Source organism: Anabrus simplex, chromosome 3, assembly GCF_040414725.1.
Source record: "Anabrus simplex isolate iqAnaSimp1 chromosome 3, ASM4041472v1, whole genome shotgun sequence".
In the NCBI taxonomy this organism is placed as follows: domain Eukaryota; kingdom Metazoa; phylum Arthropoda; class Insecta; order Orthoptera; family Tettigoniidae; genus Anabrus; species Anabrus simplex.
Window position 1 is genome coordinate 244,401,579 of NC_090267.1, and position 18,029 is coordinate 244,419,607.

General features: G+C 41.6%; 1 protein-coding gene across 2 annotated transcripts in view; it reads right to left on the bottom strand.

The window, feature by feature from the left end:
* LOC137499019 (trypsin-like) overlaps window positions 1–18,029 on the bottom strand; it is a 91,528-nt gene that overhangs the window by 48,194 nt on the left and 25,305 nt on the right. For both annotated transcript variants that reach the window (XM_068227048.1, XM_068227049.1), the window contains one exon: window positions 12,566–12,719. In XM_068227048.1, coding sequence (XP_068083149.1) covers window positions 12,566–12,719 — 154 coding nt within the window. The remainder of the gene's footprint in view (window positions 1–12,565; window positions 12,720–18,029) is intronic.

Sequence of the window (18,029 nt, forward strand, 5' to 3'; positions counted from 1 at the left end):
CCAGAACTCATTAGAAGGAGTTATGTCCAAAGCGAAGCCTCTTGATGAAGCTTGGGGACGCTTTCCAGTTCCCGGCTAAACTTATTCTAGGAGGGAAGAATGAAATAAATTAATATCTTTGGTTACAGAAGAGTTGCATTGGATTAGAGACAAGAATTGCAACCTGTATTATATCTGCTTTATTTTGATAGGCATTAGGGCTGCATTAATTAATGCATTCGCTAAGTTGCGCTCATGATAATTAATGCGGGAAAATTTTCCCGGGCACGCTAAGATTGCACGCAGCCAAGTGGCGTGATGACGCTACCCGGAATTATAAATTAAGGCCGCCAGGGCATATCAGAGTCATTCGTAGACCGAGAGGCTGCAGGAACGAATCGTCATACGGCGTGTTGGTACTGAGAACAACGCTTTGTCTTCAAGCTACAACGACTACCTGTACTGCGATTTCTGCAAAGATGTAAGTAATCAACTTGAATATTCAGATGAATTGAAGATTTTACCTGTGGGATTATGCTATGGGGAGATGAGGCACTGCTTATAAGAGACTAATGAGCTAGGAGCTTCATATTTCTGTGAGGTCAAGGGATTTCGGACGAAATGCTAGAATTAATATTGGCTCAGGTTAGGAATTCTAAAACTATATGTTGTCCATGTGATAGGGTGATAGAACAGTGACGGAGTGTAGTGAAGAAACTCTTGTGTACCAGGTTAAAACTCTGAACGAGACTTGGTCAGTGTAACGTGTGAGACACGCTAACAGTGAAGACCGGCATCGAGTTTGGACAGTCTGTAATATATGAATTTATTTTCAGTTACCCCAGCATCAAGTCAGAACGAGTGTGTGACAGCATCATTCCAAAGAAGCCACAACCAGGAGCTGAAGCCAACACAACAACGGGCATCGATCCAAGAACGTTGGGAGCACCTGACCAGCACAACATCGAAGAGGACACCTTCCGACTACAGAGGGAGCTGTACGAAGACGCCACACCAGCAAGAATGTCTCCAAATGGTCAGCAGTATCTGATGCAAGCTCTGCAGTCTATCAGAATGTGGTAGATCCAGTGGTCCACAGGGATGGCCGCTCCGCTATGTCCTCTTCAGAATGCTAAATTAAGGTCAGAGCTTTCCAATTCTGTTTCAAGCATGTCATTTAAATTTAGATAGATATATGGGGGCCGTCAGTCAGCAGAAATTAGTGGGAATAGGAGAATTTCCCTTGTAATTTAGAGCTAGGCCTCAAACTCGAACCCCGAACTTTAAGGTAGATGTTATTGGTAGAGTCCTTGTTAGCGTATTTATAGTTCATTTTGATTGCGTTATTTTAAAGTACGTGTTTTTGTAAGGGTCTGATTGAACTCATTTTGTCATAGGAGGTTAATCTACAGATAGGTACTTTTATTAGATCACATTCAGGCATTTGTTTCTGCAGACGTAGAAGTGTATAATTATGACCAAGTTGTGACCAAGCCGTGACCAGTAATTCACCCAGATTCATTGATAGAGCGAGCGAGTCCAGGTATTTAAGAGATTTGAGCCCATTAGAGGCAGAAGTAAGATTTGCAGTCGGCCTGAGAGAGCCCAACCATTGAGAGTTTATTGAATATATTTTGGAAATGCCTAGGATGGCAATGTGATGATCGCTTAATGATTAGGGTTTTGTAGCACTTGGATTTAGCCCATGAGAGGCATAAGTAAGATGAGCGAGATTGCTGAAGGTATCGAGACGAGGGCAGATCGCCCAGGTATATTTAAATGAGGGCTTTAGCAGCTGACTACGTGAAGTGTTCTTTTGAAAGGCAAGATTTTAGCCTGGCTCCCCGGTAGAGCTCATAAATTAGGGGACTGCCGCCAGTGGTGGGGTGAGAATGGAGGTCATTGAGCTTGACGTCACAGGCGGGTGTGTTGGTCGTCTGCAGTATTTCAAGTATGCCAGAAGGGGAAGAAACGACCTTCATGGTTTGAGAGCAGAGAGAGATTTGTTTTATGTCCTATTTGTTTACGTAATCTTTTAACACTGGCCCGTTTTTTTGACTGACACCCTTGTAGGTGTTGATTGGATCCTTTTATATTGTTTGCATAGGTATCTTGGACGCCTTACCTGTCATAGGACTAGGGTTCGTGACCAAGTCAGGTCATTGTAAATTTTGTAGTGATTTTGTTTGCACCGGGGTTCGACGGCGCGAGGCATTGTAAATTTTTATGGGAATCATTGTTTTTGTGTCAGTAAGCAGATATCCATCTTTCTAAACTTCGTTCTTACACTATGGTTACATGCTTGTTGCAGATCACGTGCTTTCGTGAAGGCAGTGAACTGATAGTCATCGGCTCAGCGTCATTTTTCCATCTCATATTAAAATGATATTTTATTTGTAAATAATTCAATTTTATGTAATAAATCCCTATTTGTTAAAATTTGAATGCAGCGGTGTTTTCTGTTAGATATTTATTTTAATTCTTTTTACTTAGTCGTATTCTTACCTGAGTAGGCACATGTCCTAGTGTTTGAGCTTTATGTTGCCCCATTATACCCATATGATCCCTGAGAAGAGCGCTCTCCCGGCTGATTGAAGAGGACAGTGTTCAGGTAAGACTATGTGCACCAGCTCACGTCTGTGAGAGTTCGTTCACTACTGTACTCTAGGTTCGAGACCGGCCTTCGCCTGGACGGAACTTTATAGTGCAGTAGGGCACAGTATCATAGAAGTCAATTGTGTCCACTGGACACCACAATCATTTTTACATAAACGTCAGAACACTGGTGTGAGACTTTAACGTAACTGCCTGACGGGCATTCTTACTAGAAACCATTGTCACAATTATTAATCATTTAAGAAAGGAAAGTCTGGAAATCCTTAAATTCGGCTTCCATGTGAGACCACATGTACCATCATAGTGATTCGTTATGGTCCAGCCCTCGTAACACGAACTCTGGACTCTGGGTATAATTAAGGCCGTCCAATCGGTGTGTGCCACACAGTGGTTCTACGGCATGGACCCTTAATTGAATCGATGTGACCTGCGTCTATGTCATGGACCGACATCTAATCTTCCAAGTTACTTTAAAGTCATTGTGGATGATGACCGCAAGGAAAAGATGCAACAATGGCATATGGCCCTAATCTAAGTCACTGAGGTTGATGACCCCCTGACCATCCTAGTTTCTAGGCTGAAGGCTAAACACAATTAAGTTACATCGGTTGATGACCAAAGTTCCACTTTACTATCCCCAGCACATACACTGCTCAATCAATCAAAGTTCAATAATTACAACAATAGCAATGCTCACAAACTTAGTGGCAGAAACATCCATTTCCTTCGGATATGTCCCCTTAATCGTTACTTTATTTTTTAAAATTCCCCAGAAACAAACTAAAATTTCCAGAATGCATCTCCAAGTTATTCGCTTGATTAAAGTTATTTCAAATGCGGTTTCACTGAATTTAATAATTAAATAAATTTAAATGATTTAACGAAATATTAATGAACAACAAATTTTATCTCCGCGGACTCTGGTTTCTTCACAAATTTCCACGCAGCTGTGATGTGAGTACAATATTGCGATGTTTATCTGGCTGGAAAAGAATTTGTTACATAATTCATGTCCAGCTATATATATCCTGTCTCGTGATATCACACTTAAAATTCTAATCTAGTCCTAACCGATATTAACACTTGGATATCCTAATAATCTACGTACAAACCAAACAACTCGCCATATAATTACGATGTCATATCTCGTCATTACCATTTATGAATTTTGCACACCCCTCACAGACAAACCGATCATCACGACCATCGCTCTATATTTTGGACAACCCTAAATTTGGTTCCTCTGTTCCTTATACTCAAAGTTCGTGATTTCAAACGTTCATTACATCCCCAATTACAGTATCTCACAATACTCAGATCATTACCGGCTATGAATTTCAAATAAATCCAGCATTTTAACGTTTCCCCTGGCCGAGAATTACAGTACAATCTCAACTCCACTCCTTTCCCGTTATCATAGCTGAGGCCTCTCGCCCCCCGACGTTCGCTTGGCAGTTACACGAAACACCTGGTTTATTCACAGTTGACTGGCTTCTCAAAATGCTCCCTTTAAACTCTGCCGACATAATTAAACAAATACGATATTCTAACCAACAAAATGTACAGATTATGCTTCAAGATGCCCACACTAATTATACGCATCGCCAATTTATACCGCTATGGATTTCTATGAATTTCTTTCCATTCCCAACATTATAAAATATTCCTCGGGCTATCATGTCCCGGCTTCAATGACAGGACTCTAAACTGATTCGCACATCTCATCTCAACTCATATAAAACATTCCTCGGGCTTCCGTGTCCCGGCTTCAATGACAGGCCCAACCTGATTCACAAAACTAACCTCTGTTTCCCAGCTCCACAATTATCATCGACAAAGAACTGGAATAAAATCCTCACTAGAAATCCCGACGTCTAATATCGCACAATGCATTAATCATGAATAACTTCGCATAAATGATATCGTATTTAATAACTTGATTTTTACGAGAAATGACTGAAACATTCTACTAGATCTTTTTATTGTCAGTCAGACACAGTTTAAAATGGGCATTAAAAACGTTTCTCTCCGTGACCAAATTCATCTCCCTATGTCCTCACCCGACAGCGCGCTTCCACTCGATTGAAAATGAGTAACCATGGATTATTATTATTAACGTCAAATTGCAGACAGAAGAATTTTACGTCGAATGAACATCTTACTTTGACATCACAAAATACAGGCAGTACACTCACACGGATGACGATCTACATTGGACGTGATATCACTTCGGAACCCTATTCAATAACTTTTACAACATTATACGGCCCTCGCAAGACTTCAAAATTTTATCCAAGTGGAAAATAAAACAAATGACTCTTTTAGTCGTACTCTCACATTTACAAAACTTAGTAGAGGTGACCACTGCGTCGTACATCCCCATTCAAATACACCTTTAGAAATCACGAGACAAGATATAAGAGGTAGTAAGATGGAAAGTCACCTACCTCATGTCGTCACGCCAGTATTCGTCATAGGGCTCACCTGTGACCCTGGCATTTTATTTAGCCATTTTTACATTCATGGATTCACAGTTCATTATTAATTTTCTTCAGGTTTCCTGGAATAAAGCATAAAAAAAAAGAAAATACCCTTCACTTGTTTGTTGAGTGCACACGATGGACTATAGTTATTTACGCACACGAATTACTTAATCACATTAGAATTTATTCAGTATTTTGACCGTCCTATCTGGTACAATTATTTCACTCAAGAAAACTATCTCCTCATGGAGTCAAGACCTAGCCGCAATGGCTAAAATCTGCAGTTGAACTCAGTCTACTTTCGTTGGTTTGAATTCGCAGAGCAGCTCAACAATTTTTCGTCCGCTTTGTATCACAAATGCCGGAGAAGGAAGACTTCGTCATGGCGTCCCTTCATATTTATAGCAGTTACCCCCTCTCTTCGGATATCTCCCTTTGCCGCCAAGAAAATTTCTATAAATTTTCTGACTTACCTAAACTGTAATTTCAAGAGTTTTGAAAGTGACTACATGCTTGCTACATTTCTGGCGGTAGTGTTCATGGACATTTAAAAATTTTACGGGTTCGGTTTGTGAGATTATTGACCCCCTTTGATAGGCACTATATTTTTTTGACTTGGCTTGGTTCGCGTCATGTACACGCGCTTTGAAATAGTTCACAAAATTTTACTTGAGATTCTTCCGCCGTTGACACGTGTGGCTGACGTCACGTACCCCAGAGCGTGGGACCGAAGGTAATCACCCCCTCGTCACGTGTCAAATCCATGCTATCAAGAATCCAACTTTTAATTTAATTGTTACATTATGCATAATGTTCTTAGGGCACAAAGGTCATGGGTTCAGTATGTTGATTCGTTACTTGTAACTAGGAGATTAGTATTGAAGTCACCAAGAATGATTATGTTTTCGTACAGCGGAGTTAACTTCGATAATGCCACTTCTAGGTCAGATATATGTTGTATGTCCGGCGCCTTGTATACCACTCCGATCAGTAGTTTTTGATTATTAACCAAGAGTTCAACAAACATGAATTCAGGTCGAAATGGAGTCTTAGGATCTGAGGTCATAATTATTTTACTTTTTTAAGTCGCTACGGCAATATATAGCGCAACCGCCCCTACACGATTTAAACGATCTAGGCGATGTAACGTCATGTTATTCACCTTTACGAGATCAGATTTGAGTGACTGCTGTAACCATGTCTCTGTTACACAAATACAATGCAAGTTACTATTACTAAATAGAGCCTGTATTTCGTCAAAGTGACAAAGAAGCGATTGTGCATTGATATGACAACACTGAAAATATTGTTGGTGGGGAGCTAACCTTTCCTTAAGAATGTCTCCTGCCACAGCTGGTGAAGGGTAAGGTAAGGGTGAAGGCGGACGACAATGAAGAGGGATAGGGTCAATGACATCACGGACATGCTGTTCGGTATAAATAATTGACTCATTTACGTTAGCCATTGTCAACAGAAAAATTCAAACTACTCACCCTAGTTGTTTCATAAGCACCTCCAGAAATATTTACACAATCACTCTCACACACACTATCACATTCACATACACAAACATTATACGCTATTATATCACTCATTGTTTTTCCTAGTCAATCTCGTCGCTCACATAAGGCTTATTAATTGTGCCATGCTGCTTACAAACATTTTCTGTCCATTGTCTTTCAAAACAACAATGCTCTCGACATTGACATAAAATTACGTACACTCGCTCACTGAAACTTATCTACACAGCACTCGATATTATCTCACCGCAAATGGATCACGATTATTCAGACATTATTAGGACATTAGATGAAATATAATCGCGCCCGTATACCTTTACTACATGACACTGACGATAGACCGAAATATACTATTACCAATGATTAGATCAACACTTCACACCGATACGTAATGATTGACACGTTAGGTTACTCAAGCCGTATTTAAAAAAAAAGTCACCCATGTGATGACAAATCTAACACTACTATAAGCTTCTACAAAATAGAATAAGGGAAGACAAGCTTGGGTACTTAACGTTTGAAGTCTCTGTTGTTCATCCCATCCTTAGGTTGTGGTAGTTATGGACATCTGTTCTCATGTAATTGGGGCCACTCCAGCAGAATTCGGATCCATCAGGATCCCAGTCGACTTAGGGCCAGTTGTACGAACAAGGAATAAAGCTGGGATAACTCTTATTCCGGCGTTAGCGCCAGAAACCAGTTGTACGACGACTGGATAAGTTGTATTCCGAGTATAACCTCGGAATACGTTACACGGGCGTGAGACGAAGGGATAGTGCGTTATTCCGAGAATAAACATGGCGGATATGGTAATAGAGTCTGATAGTGAAGATGAAATCCTTCGTGATTTATTTTTAAGAACAAGGAAGAAGCGGAATGTGAGACCTCGTCCAGATTTATTTAATAAATTTGACGATAATGAGTTTTTCATCAGATTTCGCTTGACGAAAGAGACTGTTTTGCGTCTTCTTGATATGATCAACGATCGCTTGGAGCATATGACTGACAGGTAGGTTAGCCTAATATTATTTTTAATTGATTTAAATTAATCTGCTGTGTCTAAATTGTAGTGTAGCAACGCTTATCATCAAATATAGAACTAGGTTTATTACCGTTGTTGGAAGTAGGCCTATTTTAAGTTTAATAAGTTACTTTGTGGAATTGTATGTCACTAGGAATTTGTTACACATGTGCTCATGTAGAAAACTAGTAGTGCTTCCCTACAGTAGTTCCACAGGATTTCTTGATTTGTGAGCCTGTAATTGTTCTATAGTTTTTAATGTTGTATGGAACAGGAAAACATTTGTGAGGATTTAAGAGGTTTTCGTAATGTTTAGTAAACTGTTAAAATTCGCACCGTGTATTTGTGTGTTCTGCTATGTTTGAGTTTACTTATGGTTTTCCTATATTTTTATTACCGCATTTTGGAATGTACGGTAATGCCTTAAATTCTACAGAAGTTTAACAAAAGCGGGGTTAAAATAGAATGCGGTTAGGCCAGTTCTACGGAAATTTATGAACATTACAGAGTATAAAAAGTTGTTTCTAATTAATGTTCCATAGTAGGCCTATCGCATTAGCATCTCTTGAAGAAAAACAAAATAACTGTAGCCTATATGAAATTGCTGGGATTTGAAAAATCAATTCTTAATATCACAGTACAAACAATGTAGTACCGTACAATTACCGGTATATTGTTTAAAAAGGAATTTGCTTCCACATGATTACTTCATTCGAAAAATGTAATTATTAATCACTATAGGCCTATATGAAAGAAAGAGCACTGCAGATAGAAGGCATCAGACTATAGTTCTATTTCATTGTTCTACTCTTGAAAATATTTCGAAAAAATTTCATGTCTATATGTTAGTACCTACTGTACATAATGGCACATCTAAATATTCTTCGTAACTCAGCTTAGAAAAGTGATCATTATGCTGGCGTGACCTAATGTTTAGTGTGAAGTATATCTGTGGGTATGGGCTAGATCAAATTTGTTACTATTATTGGCCTGCCTCGTCCTTAGATTTGACCATATTAAAGTGACTGAGATATGAGCGATGCTGGTAATGCCATTCCTTGTGCAGCCAGTCCCTGTTATGAATGGTGGGAAAATGTCTCTCATAGGGTCGGTTGGTGCATACATTTCAGTGGGCTTGGCTAACTGGTATGTAATATCAACTTCTGGCTCAGTTAGGTTAGAACAACAGTTGAATAGCTACACTAATAATGGACAAAGTGTCACAGTTTTAAAAGTACACATCTCCGTATTAGTTAGATCCTTCTCAAATAATAACCAGATCCGTTGTTCTTCCATCCTGAAACTTATAAAGACCAAATTAAAAATAGTGCTAAACAGAGTTTTGAAATTCACAATTTTGTTTACTAACTCGCCTTCGTATATCGGCACTATATAATTAGTTATTGAGCTCTTTAAAACTTTATAATATCTTAAAACTCTTATAATCTCCTCAATTCTTTCATTATGTGTCAGAGCTATCCCGAAATCAACCTTCTTCGCTGTTTTTCCTTCATACATTGTCATAAAACAAAATCCCATCTTTAGAACATCACAATAATACTTGGTTCGCATTTTCTGATTCATATAAAATTGCTATGTCGTAATATCCGTTACATATGTTTTTGACATTTGAGGAACTTTGCCTAACACAATCACTCTCTTCATCACGGGACTGCACAAAGGAACACATTCTGCTATTCATTTATTTCCTCAATGCATATGATACGTCATTCCGCATACGCCGATGGTAAAACTTGCACTGCTCCAGACTGTCCCATGGCCATCTGCCGCACGATGTTTCCGGACCTGAATATTACGTATGACATTTCTCCTTCACAGCTGTTAATACGATCTTTCATCTACTGGTCTTTATTGCACCCCAACTTACGTTCTTAATTCAATCCTCCGAATACCACGGGGTTCTGAGCTTGTGAATTCCTTGATTTCATTGTATTAAATTCTCTTTTAATGAGCGAGTTGTCTCGTTTTCCGTACGTGATTGGACATATAAACTGGACGCATTCCGGCTGGTTATGTATTTATTTACCGTTTCTGTTGATTTATTTACTTATAACTTTCAATGGCTCCTTCGCACTTAACCTCAAATCCATTGAAAGGTTATAAAAATTAAGGCATAAAAATGAAAACAGATGTGAATTAATGAGACCATTCTAGGCATCCTAGAATCTTAAGACTTGGTACCAGACAACCTGATGACTTCAATATCCCTAGAAAAATCTAAAATTCTCAAAATTTTATGAGAGGGACACGCTGGGAGTTTCAAATCGGAATAAGAACACAGTCGGTCATATTTATCCAGAACGATAACCTATAGGTTTCATGGACTTAAAAGTTTCCTGAAAGTCCTAATTTTTAACCCCCTCCCCAATATCAAGATGGCAGCACAATCTCCCAGACGAGTTAGAAAATTCAAATTTGGCAAAAATTATAGCTTTTAGCCTGTAACCGACTGAAAATAGACGAGATGTTTAAACATTTTATTTTTTACTCCCGGAAAATATCGAAATATGGAGGCAAATTTAATGACGGTGCAGACCTTCCTTTCGAGGTATTTGGTGGCTAAACGGTAAGTCATATCACAAAACGGATGGCACAATCTCGGTTCAATTTGGAGTGATCTACAACTTTGGTCCTATGACATTTTGTCGTATCTCTAGCCCTTATGTTAAATTTGGCTCTATTTCTGGATTTACCTATATTTTGCACTTTGTACACGTATAATTGATGGTTTGATTCACTTATGGGAAAGATGGGATCATCAAATTCTACACGAATATTGGCCCACCCAAGCCAAATTCTATGTTTGAAGCTGTCGCATAAGTATCTGAAAAGTAATTCACTGTGTGAAAACCTTACACAAATTTCACCCTATTCAACGTTTCTAAAATAATCTTGCCTTTAAATAGATGAGATAAGAGGAAATATCATAGGGCCAGCCATTTAGACCGCTAAATGAGGCCAGAGGCGTCTTTTCATACAATCCGTTTTTCAATATGAATGCACCGTTTTAGCAGCAGTTCTTCTGTAAATGAAGGTGAACACGCATATACTTCCGTATGTCGATCTACATTTATTAAGTCGATTTGTAGCGATCTAGTAGAGGGTGTGTCTTACATTGTAATTAATATTTTACAAATCAATAGTGACTGTCAGCTGTTCTAATCAGTACTCCCCACATCGACTAGCAATAGGAATAGGGTCCTTCTCCAACGCCTGTGTACCATTGTAATGTATAATTCCCTTCTTGATTTGACTAGTAGAAGACAAGGAAGCGTGCATTTTTTTTAAAAAGAACTCTTTTCTTGGATTCTCTTTATCATTAGGTGTATGTGCCTCCGATTATAAACAAATTTACTCATCAAAATGTGACTGACGTTACGCATAATGAATTGCGGCAGACAAGTGGACCTGGCGTTATCATCACAACTCTGCAACTCGCACTTTACATTGGAAACAACGTCTGCGGACCTCCCTATGCTTTTTCTCGGATAACGCCAAGAGACATGCAATTAAAAAATTCTTATTCACTTCATGTACAGCAATTTACTTCGATATCTGTATACAAGTCCGCCTCTGTGGTGTAGTGGTTAGCGTGATTAGCTGCCACCCCCGGAGGCCCGGGTTCGATTCCCGGCTCTGCCACGAAATTTGAAAAGTGGTACGAGGGCTGGAACGGGGTCCACTCAGCCTCGGGAGGTCAACTGAGTAGAGGTAGGTTCGATTCCCACCTCAGCCATCCTGGAAGTGGTTTTCCGTAGTTTCCCACTTCTCCTCCAGGCGAATGCCGGGATGGTACCTAACTTAAGGCCACGGCCGCTTCCTTCCCTCTTCCTTGCCTATCCCTTCCAATCTTCCCATCTCTCCACAAGGCCCCTGTTCAGCATAGCAGGTGAGGCCGCCTGGGCGAGGTGCTGGTCATACTCCCCAGTTGTATCCCCCAACCAAGAGTCTGAAGCTCCAGGACACTGCCCTTGAGGCGGTAGAGGTGGGATCCCTCGCTAAGTCCGAGGAAAAAACCGAACCTGGAGGGTAAACAGATGATGATGATGATGATGATGATCTGTACACATTGTAGAATACCGCAGCGAAGCACGGGTACATTTGCTAGTACTTACAGATATTGAAGAGCAGAATATGGTAATAAGAAACAAAAGCTAAACAGTTTGCAGAAGAGAAAGGTGGCAGTTGAAAATAACAATACACAAGAAGATGACTTACCTACGCACGGAAGGTGTTCGGGGAGGCAACGGCGAAAAATGGATGGGGTTGACTACTTCGTAATCTGTTTACCCTCCAGGGTCGGTTTTTCCCTCGGACTCAGTGAGGGATCCCACCCTCAAGGGCAGTGTCCTGGAGATTCACACTTTAGGTCGGGGATACAACTGGGGAGAATGACCAGTGTCTCACCTGCTATGCTGAACAGGGGCCTTGTGGAGGGATGGGAAGATTGGATGGGACAGGCAAGGAAGAGGGAAGGAAGCGGCCGGGGCCCTAAGTTAGGTACCATTCCGGCATTTGCCTGGAGGAGAAGTGGGAAACCACGGAAAACCACTTCCAGGATGGCCGAGGTTTGAATCGAACCCTCCTCTACTCAGTTGACCTCCCGAGGCTGAGTGGACCCCGTTCCAGCCCTCGTACCACTTCTCAAAATTCGTGGCAGAGCAGGGAATCGAACCCGGACCTCCGGGGATGGCAGCTAATCACGCTAACCACTACACCACAGAGGCGGACAGTTGACTACTTAATGCACATTACCCATTGTCCTCTTACCACAGAGACAAGTGAGAACGAACAAAGGTTATTGAAATAACACATATTCTAATGGATATCTTTCAATCCGACCCTTCTAGTAATGATATAATAGTAAACAGTAGCAATATTGAAGATAAAATATGACAAGTTTTTGTTAAAATTATTGTATTTACCTCCACTACTGCAATATCGTTCTGAATATTGGCTAAGCCGTCATCTTCTTTATGGATGTATTCCTCGTGCATTATAATTCTTGCTGCTCGACGAAGTACTCCTCTATCTATCTTTTCACTGCCGACTTTCACCGTTACATTTGATGCATGGACTCTGGAAATACAACATACACTATGAACAGAAATTCGCGCACTCGGGCGTCACCGCGCGACTCCTCAAATGCCTGCAATAAAAAAATGCCTCTCACAAAAATTCGTCCTGCGAGTATATCCGGCAGAAAAAGAAAGTTGAAGAGTGACAATCTGACAACACTGTAACCACATATAGGGTAACTACCTCTGTCAGCACACATTACTCTTGCTGTACAGTTGATGCAGTGGATAGAGTTTTGGGTTAACATGCAGGAGGTCGAGGGGTCGATCCTAGGTTCAGGCGTATGTTTTTTATTTCGTAAATGTAGTCCAAGTGGTATGGTATCTGGCAACTTAATCGTCAACAGCGATTGCAGCGGGTCCTCTAGAAACCATTTGCACTTACGTACTACGATCCTATAAATGGATGAACAATCGTTTCCATTGGTCAGCTTTGAAAGACGCCCTTTCCACGTTGTAGGCGTGAATTTATTCGCGGAGGGATGGGACAGGCAAGGAATAGGGAAGGAAGCGGTCGTTGCCTTAATTTAGGTACCATCCCGGCATTTGCCTGGAGGAGATGTAGGAAACCACGGAAAACCACTTCCAGGATGGCCGAGGTGGGAATCGAACCCTCCTCTACTCAGTTGACCTCCCGAGGCTGAGTGGACCCCGTTCCAGCCCTCGTACCACTTCTCAAAGTTCGTGGCAGAGCCGGGAATCGAACCCGGACCTCCGGGGGTGGCAGCCAATCACGCTAACCACTACACCACAGAAGTGTATTCTAATGCATATCTTTCAGTTCGACCCCACTAGAAGAAGATATACTCGCAGGACGAACTTTTGTGAGAAATATGTTTTTTGCTGGCATGTGAGGAATCGCGCTGTGACGCCCGAGTGCGCGAATTTCGGTTCATTCTGTATACAGGCACAAAAGTTCATCCCAAGAAAATATGAATCCCTTGGAGGCACTGGAGCCGAATTTCGGGGTGGGGGGAAGGCGTTTTCTGCCCAACAAAACTGATCTTTTGTCCCACCCGGTCAAAAAAAATTCCTCCTAGATGTTAACTCCTCATACAACATTTAGTGTGTAGCCTTTGGACACTGCTTCTTCTTCTTAATCTGTTTACCCTCCAGGGCCGGTTTTTCCCCCGGACTCAGCGAGGGATACCACCTCTACCGCCTCAAGGGCAGTGTCCTGGGGCTTCAGGCTCTGGGTCGGGGGATACAACTAGGGAGAATGACCAGTACCTCACCCAGACGGCCTCACCTGCTATACTGAACAGGGGCCTTGTGGAGGGATGGGAAGATTGGATGGGACAGGCAAGGAAGGGGGAAGGAAGCGGCCGTGGCCCTAAGTTAGGTACCATCCCGGCATTTGCCTGAAGGAGAAGTGGGAAACCACGGAAAATCACTTCCAGGATGGCTGAGGTGGGAATCGAACCCACCTCTACTCAGTTGACCTCCCGAGGCTGAGTGGACCCCGTTCCAGCCCTCGTACCACTTTTAAAATTTCGTGGCAGAGCCGGGAATCGAACCTGGGCCTCTAGGTATGGCAGCTAATCACACTAACCACCACACCACAGAAGCGAACTTTTTCTATTTACTTGTGAATATTATTGAAAACTGCGTACATAAGACTCGTTCAAAAATATATTTGGTGAACAAGTTCTATTATTGTTCTGTTCTTTTCAGTTTCTTTGTGAATATAGGATCGTTTGCATTAATAATTATTGCTCATTTCACATGCCTGTATTCCTGTTAATCATAACCCCCACCCCCTTCCTGCCATAATTACTGGAAGTCGGCGTGCCTGCTTAGAGAAGTGGAAGGTAAAGGCTTCATCTCTCCAGAACCCGTGGACTAAGTGAGATAGAGTTGTTAGATCTATATCCGACCACCTTTTCCTCCAGTAATTTTTAGATTGATTTAACGTCGCACCTACCCATGGTAAATGATCGGCGAGGCAACGATGAGAAGCGGATTGGATTGGGAAGATAATCGCCAGGCCTGAAATAATGCCGGGTTTACACGTTCATAGATTGACTGGCGCCAGTAGCTTTTGGTGTGCAAATAAAAGAAAAAGGCTTACACGTTTGCTTGCTTGTAGTTGTAAGGGGCCTAACATCTAGGTAATCGGCCCACTTGCACGTTTAAACCTCAAATGGCGCGCTAATTCAATCCATGCATGCATGCATGGACCTGAAAAGTTGGTAGCGTTCCAACTTTCAGAGATGACTTATCGCGCCACAGGAGATTTCTTGGCAAGGTTAAACAAGAAGAGATTAAAATATGCTGAAGTTGCTTTTGCGTGAAGTGTTGTGTCGTGGGATAAAAATTTCATTAATAATGAAGGCAAAGTAAATTCAGAAGAAAAAAAAATATAAATTCCTTCAAGCATACGAACAATATTCTTGTTTATGGGTCGTGAACTGCAGTTTGTATAAGAACGGGGATGCTCGAATTGTGCATTTTGGAACTCGATACAAATACTGAATTAAGGGTGTATTCTGCCCGAAGGCAGGTCCGAACCTCCGCAGAGGTGTGCCTGAGCCGGAGTTTACGTACGGTAGTGTGGCCATTTCCTTTCCGCGCCTCCATTCCCTTACCCTCCACCAACAGCGAATGGCAACCCATCCAGATCTTGACCACGCCCAATGTTGCTTAACTTCGGAAATCTCACGGGATCCGGTGTTTCAACACGACTACGGCCGTTGGCGATACAAATACTGTAAAGCAAACGAATCTTCAGATGCTACACATCTCAGCGTAATTTCCAGCTTCAGTTTTGGTGGTAAAAAACCACCCTTTGTGTTATTCTGCTTTCATATCATTGATGTCACACGCTCCAATAAAAAAGAAAATGACCTTTGTCATTCATAAATAATCTTTTAGTGGAAGTTCAGTTAAATGTCGCCCAGATGTACCGACATCATCCCTTCGTGCAATCCACTTTCTCACCCACACGCGACTTTACAAAGTTTTCGTTTTTCGAGATCATTTATCATGTTCTTAACCAACAGCGTTGTAACTATTCGGCAGGTGTCACGAGTAAGTTCAACTTCACTCGATATCGTCTGATAACCTTTACTGTCTAAACCCACTCAAAATGACACTGGCGAGACATGCTTTTAAGGTGTCCTGGCGAGCCAGTAGGATTGGCAAACGAACTGGCACCAGTGAATCTATGCACGTGTAAACCCTCCATAAGGCACAGCCCGCGCATTTGCCTGGTGAAATGGGAAACCACGGAAAACCATCTTCAGGGCTGTGGCAATAAATATATCACAAAAGCAGAGTTGAACTTAAGTCTTTGTGAACCTGAGAAATAATAATAATAATAATAATAATAATAATAATAATAATAATAATAATAATAATAATAGTGTCCGCCTCGGTGGTGTAGTGGTTAGCGTGATTAGCTGCCACCCCCGAAGGTCCGGGTTCGATTCCCGGCTCTGCCACGAAAATTTGAAAAGTGGTACGAGGGCTGGAACGGGGTCCACTCAGCCTCGGGAGGTCAACTGAGTAGAGGTGGGTTCGATTCCCACCTCAGCCATCCTCAAAGTGGTTTTCCGTGGCTTCCCACTTCTCCTCCAGGCGAATGCCGGGATGGTACCTAACTTAAGGCCACGGCCGCTTCCTTCCCTCTTCCTTGTCTATCCCTTCCAATCTTCCCATCCCTCCACAAGGCCCCCTGTTCAGCATAGCAGGTGAGGCCGCCTGGGTGAGGTACTCGTCATTCTCCCCAGTTCCATCCCCCGACCAAGAGTCTGAAGCTCCAGGACACTGCCCTTGAGGCGGTAGAGGTGGGATCCCTCGCTGAGTCCGAGGGAAAAGCCGAACCTGGAGGGTAAACAGATGATGATGATGATGATGATGATGATAATAATAATAATAATAATAATAATAATAATGCGATTATCTTCTCCATTAGTCCTTACTTTCCCACGAGCACTTTAACAACATTAGTTACTTCATTTATTTCCTCTAACACCAGGCAAGTAGACACTTTTCGTATAAACAGCAACACACTGGAACTCTTGAATTATGCTGATTCTGAAACCATAGAATGAGATTAGAGGTGTTTAATGGCGTATAGTGATCGTGGAGGCCTGTTGCTGCAGATGTTTCGAACTGACGTCTATAGGTGACTTCATTATCTGTGAGCATGATAAATTCTAATGCTGAAGAGGTAACAAAAGCCAGAGGAATTAACAAATCAATGTTAAAATCTCCCAGCCAGCCGTGAATCGAACCCACGACACTAGGACCAAAGACAAGCACGTTAACCATTTAGCCATGGAGTGAGCAGCGATATGGTTTATCTCTTTGTCTCGTGAGCTAATGAAATTCGTAAACATTTTACGGACGCCTCACACAGCTGAATGATTTCTATATTCCTATCTTACGTAGTGGGGAATTGAAGATTATATTTCTGTCTTTCACTTACCAACGTACATTATAAAACGTGTAAAACATAGTTTCCTATTATTTATGTTTTATGCACTTTCACCTTACGATTGACAATAATAATAATAATAATAATAATAATAATAATAATAATAATAACGGGGATACTAGTAATTATTACAATTTCCACAAACCTCTGAGTAGGTATCTATCGATTTACAGTTCTATCTAAAATAGTACATAAGAGCAATTATAGAACTAATTTCCAATAATTAAAAATCAAAATAGCTTTTACCGTTCGAGCTATAGTAATGGAGGTATTCACGAATTTAATTAATTTTGAAGTGCATAAACGGTGAGCATTGTTGACATGTAAATAGTGTTCAGTCGTGACAAAGACGTACGAGCTGGCGATACTGGTTGTGGTTGTTGTGAAAGAACACGTTTTGATTACCGGTTCCCTTTATTGGTCAGGAAGATAGTGAAGACTATCGAACTGAGGAGAAGAAAAGAAAGGGAGGATCACTGAAGGAATGGTAGAAGACCTAATGTCCCTGAGCCGGAAGAGAATAAAATGTGATGGCCCTAATATAATAAAACCCCCGCTAGATGGCATTACTGTTGCAATTATACAAGAACTAACTGTCAACGACGGGGTCGGTTGATGCAGAGTGGTTTTCGGCCCTTGGGCTCCGTCCGTTAAGAGGCCACGGCTTGCCCGTGGTCCAACAGCTCTGTACTCTGACCGGCCAACCGAGCAGAGGAAAGTTGGCAACGGCTCTACCGTGGCTCTACACCTCTGCATTCGGGAGACGGGCCTGGACTTCACGCCTGGCCCCACCCGTCGGCTGTCCTGAAAATGGTTTTCCGTGGTTTTCCATTCTCCTGCACTAAGGCGAATGCTGGGACAGTTCGTAGT